The following is a 3,649-nucleotide window of genomic DNA, read 5'->3' as shown; positions in this document are numbered from 1 at the left end:
CTAAAACGCTTGAGTGGCTCCATGCCTTGTTTTGTGGTGAACCTTAAGTAAATAAAATTGAAAAAAACATAGTCGTGGTGCCACCATTGATACACATTGCCTCAAAAGCTGTGAAAATAAAACCTCTGTGAAAGTTTCACGATATACAAATATGTACAGTGTGATCCTTTTCTTTCTGTCCCAGATGGTGTCTCGCCCTCAGCAGTTTGACGTGATGGTGATGCCCAACCTGTACGGGAACATCATCAGTAACATCGGGGCGGGGCTGGTGGGGGGGCCGGGGCTCGTGCCAGGGGAGAACATCGGACAGGAGTACGCTGTCTTCGAAACAGTTGAGTTCTTCATTCTGTTTGATTTGTTGACTAGTGCATATGTATGATTTGTACTTTCAAAATGTAATAAGAAGTGATTGAGGACTTACATGTAGATGCATACGTACACTGCTGTAGTCACCTTGCCTGACTTCTAACTGCCTGTAGCCTTTATCTTGAGAGAACATACAAATGTATATTGTATTGTAGTGTTATGTATCAATCTGCAGTACTTCAATTGTCAGCTAGGAGGCGCTGTATGACCATTTGCATGATACCCACAAGTGTGGGAAAAGTTAACTTGTTCACAATCACAATGAGTTTGCTACCATAGGAAAGCAATTCACACCTGCTTTCTGTTGATACATTATACGTTGAAATTGATGTGTAAACTATGGAAATATCATCAACCAAAGTTAACATTCCAAACTTTTTGTGACAAGTGTAATATCATGTATTGGGTTAAGTCACTGGTGTGGGTGGCCAAATCATCTTATTCAAAATCGTTGATGACCTTCATTTTGTACCTCAACTCAACATGATTGACCAGTTGTAGACAGAACATGGTAAAAAAAATGAAGTATATTTTGACAGTCATACATGACAGACATGTTGTTGATGACCATCCTGTTGTTGTTGTTTTCCCTAGGCCACCAGGAACACAGGGAAGTCCATTGCAGGGCAGAATGTTGCTAACCCCACAGCCATGTTGCTGGCTAGTGCACTTATGCTGGAGCACCTCGGGTAGGGAGACCTATCAGTAACATTACCCTTAGCTTAGCCTAGTAACTATAGAGATTTTTCACATCGCGATACCATTACTGTTTGTGCTCATGAAAGGTATACATGTAGGTATAGGTACAGGCAAGAGTAATCCCATAGCCCTTTTCAGGCCCTCTCCTCCCATCGCCTTTTACCTCCCCAACCAAAGTCATCATCTAGATTTACACCCTGGTTTAGTGAGGAAGAAGTATGAAGTGTCTTTCTCAAAAAACAATAAAGTCTAGCCAGAAATGCTAGGAATAGAATCTTTGACCTCTCAGCCACTAGCCCAGGTATTCGATGTCACAAAGAATTGTAAGAAAAATCCAGGCCCACAATTTATGAACTGTGCAACACTGTCCTCACAACATAACAATTGTTGAACTAACAGTCATAAACTTAACAAGCTTTTACATGTAGGTTTAAGTAGCACTCTTCATGGAGTCAAAACTAAATGTGGGAAACTCTAGACAAGCCCAGTTCACCCTGAACAACACAAGTGTGCCAAAGGGCAGCTCACAGAACATATTACATTTCCACAGGGCCCACCACTGTTGGCTAACTAGCATGCTGTACCAGAAACATCAACAAACACATGCAGGCATGGGTACCAAATGGATCCAACACAGCAGGGGTTACAGGAGGACATGTTTGTTGGTTAATGCACTACAGTGTTGAAGTACATGTAAAAGTAAGCCTAAGGTTTGCAAGGTCGGGAATTCTTGTGGTAGCATCAACTTTTTCCTATCATCTCTATATTACATAGTAGACCATGTTGATTTGATTCTATGGATGACATCCATGCATGCTTCAATTTCTGTTAATTTTCAACCATACTGTAAATCATACAAAATGGGCAAATATTTATATCATAGTAAATTGCAAAAAAAAATATCAGAAAAATGAACAGTCATAGAATACCAAAGTCAAATCCAAAATCAAAGAAAAAAAATTGAAGAATCTATTCTTCGGTATTCCATACTCTGAGTGTCAAGTCATTTGTTCAACCTTCCTGGCCACTTAGATTTCATATTGAAGGCAATTTTTCTTGGGCGATTTAACTTTTTTTTTGCATTTGCACACTTGCATCAGTTTTTTGGGGGTTCCCAGAGGGTGTCATCCTTATAACCAAGTCAACATAGGCTATAGCCTTAGATCAAGTTTCAAGAACTACAAACCATCTAAAATATATATGGTCATTTACTCTAATGATCTGCAGTAAAAGTATAAAGAGTTTACCTAGCCATGTGGTGTATTCTATTAGTAAGTGTGTCAGTACTTGTGTACAGGTTTGACATGAGATCCCCCAGTACAAGTTTGTGTACCCAACCCTGGGGTGAGGCCTGCTGGGAAAGGTGTAGGTACAGATAAATAAACCCTGCTGCTCACAGATTAACTATGGGGACACCAGGTGTGGATGGAGGGAAACCTTACATCCCATAGTAGGGTGTTTGGCTCAAAGCCCAGATGTCCTGGGTTTGAATCCCCTGATCTGCTCGCACATTGTGCCCTTGGGAAAGGCACCTTACACGACTTTCCTCACTTCACTCAGGTGAAAATGAGTACCTAGCTTTGGTTAGGTTCCTCAAGTAGGACATTAAAAGGATCCTGAGTTATAGGTGCAAACACGCAAACACAACCTAAAACAGTACCCCCTTTGCAATTGGAGGCGAAACTCCTTCCCCTGAGGTCCATCCGTTGAGAAGTATGCAGTATATAGTAGAGTAGATTCATCCCTCAAGCTACCGTGACATCTTGCACACTGCAGTCGTCCCTCAAAAAGACATCTGGAGCCGCATAGTTCAAGTTTTGAACTTTTATTCAGCCTGTCGGCCAAACTAGTTTCGCTATGTACAGCTTCTTCAGTGGCTAGAGGCTAAATGGCACAAGTACAGTGAAGTTTGCACTTATATACCTTTCCAGTGCATTCTGCCCTGGTACATTTTGCACCTTAGATCCTAGGGGCAGGTTGCCCTGACCTTAAGTGACCTATGACCTATGACTTCATCTATTGTTCTAGAACAATTACACATGTCATAAAAAGGTCTGTTTACACATTCGATAATCAAGAAGTAAGGGGTGCCCTGATCCGTCTTTTTCCGAGATGTTGTCTTCCCTCAGCTGTTTATCTTGCTCTGGCGTGTAGCTCTGGCTTCTCAGCATCTTGCGGGCTTTGGACAACTTGTGGATGACGTCCCCTTTCTTCCCTTTCTCGCTGGTGTGGTGGGCAGTGATGGTAGTTTCGTGGCGCACTCGGTGGTATCTCAGTGTCTTCCTTGTGCTCGACTTGGCGGCGATGGTTTAGTCCAGCATGCGTCTTCGTAGAGGGCTCGTCTTGCTTCTCGGTGCTTTCTTGTGATGTACGGGATCATTCTGGGTCCGGAGTTCCAGATGATACTACAGCGAGGGTCCATCCGTTGAGAAGTATGCAGTATATAGTAGAGTAGATTCATCCCTCAAGCTACCGTGACATCTTGCACACTGCAGTCGTCCCTCAAAAAGACATCTGGAGCCGCATAGTTCAAGTTTTGAACTTTTATTCAGCCTGTCGGCCAAACTAGTTTCGCTATGTACAG

The 3,649-nt window shown here is 42.5% G+C and overlaps 1 protein-coding gene across 4 annotated transcripts in view; it reads left to right on the top strand.

Annotated features, from left to right (window-relative positions):
* Nucleotides 1-1,065, top strand: part of LOC118416674 (isocitrate dehydrogenase [NAD] subunit gamma 1, mitochondrial-like) — a 9,184-nt gene extending 8,119 nt beyond the window's left edge. For all 4 annotated transcript variants that reach the window (XM_035821847.1, XM_035821845.1, XM_035821844.1 and 1 more), the window contains 2 exons: nucleotides 185-331; nucleotides 961-1,065. In XM_035821847.1, coding sequence (XP_035677740.1) covers nucleotides 185-331; nucleotides 961-1,059 — 246 coding nt within the window. In that variant the 3' untranslated portion in view covers nucleotides 1,060-1,065. The remainder of the gene's footprint in view (nucleotides 1-184; nucleotides 332-960) is intronic.
* The last annotated feature ends 2,584 nt before the right edge of the window (nucleotides 1,066-3,649 follow it).

Source organism: Branchiostoma floridae, chromosome 5 (genome assembly GCF_000003815.2).
Source record: "Branchiostoma floridae strain S238N-H82 chromosome 5, Bfl_VNyyK, whole genome shotgun sequence".
NCBI lineage: Eukaryota > Metazoa > Chordata > Leptocardii > Amphioxiformes > Branchiostomatidae > Branchiostoma > Branchiostoma floridae.
Note: the sequence above shows the minus strand (reverse complement) of the source record. Positions and strands in the feature narration are given on the sequence as shown.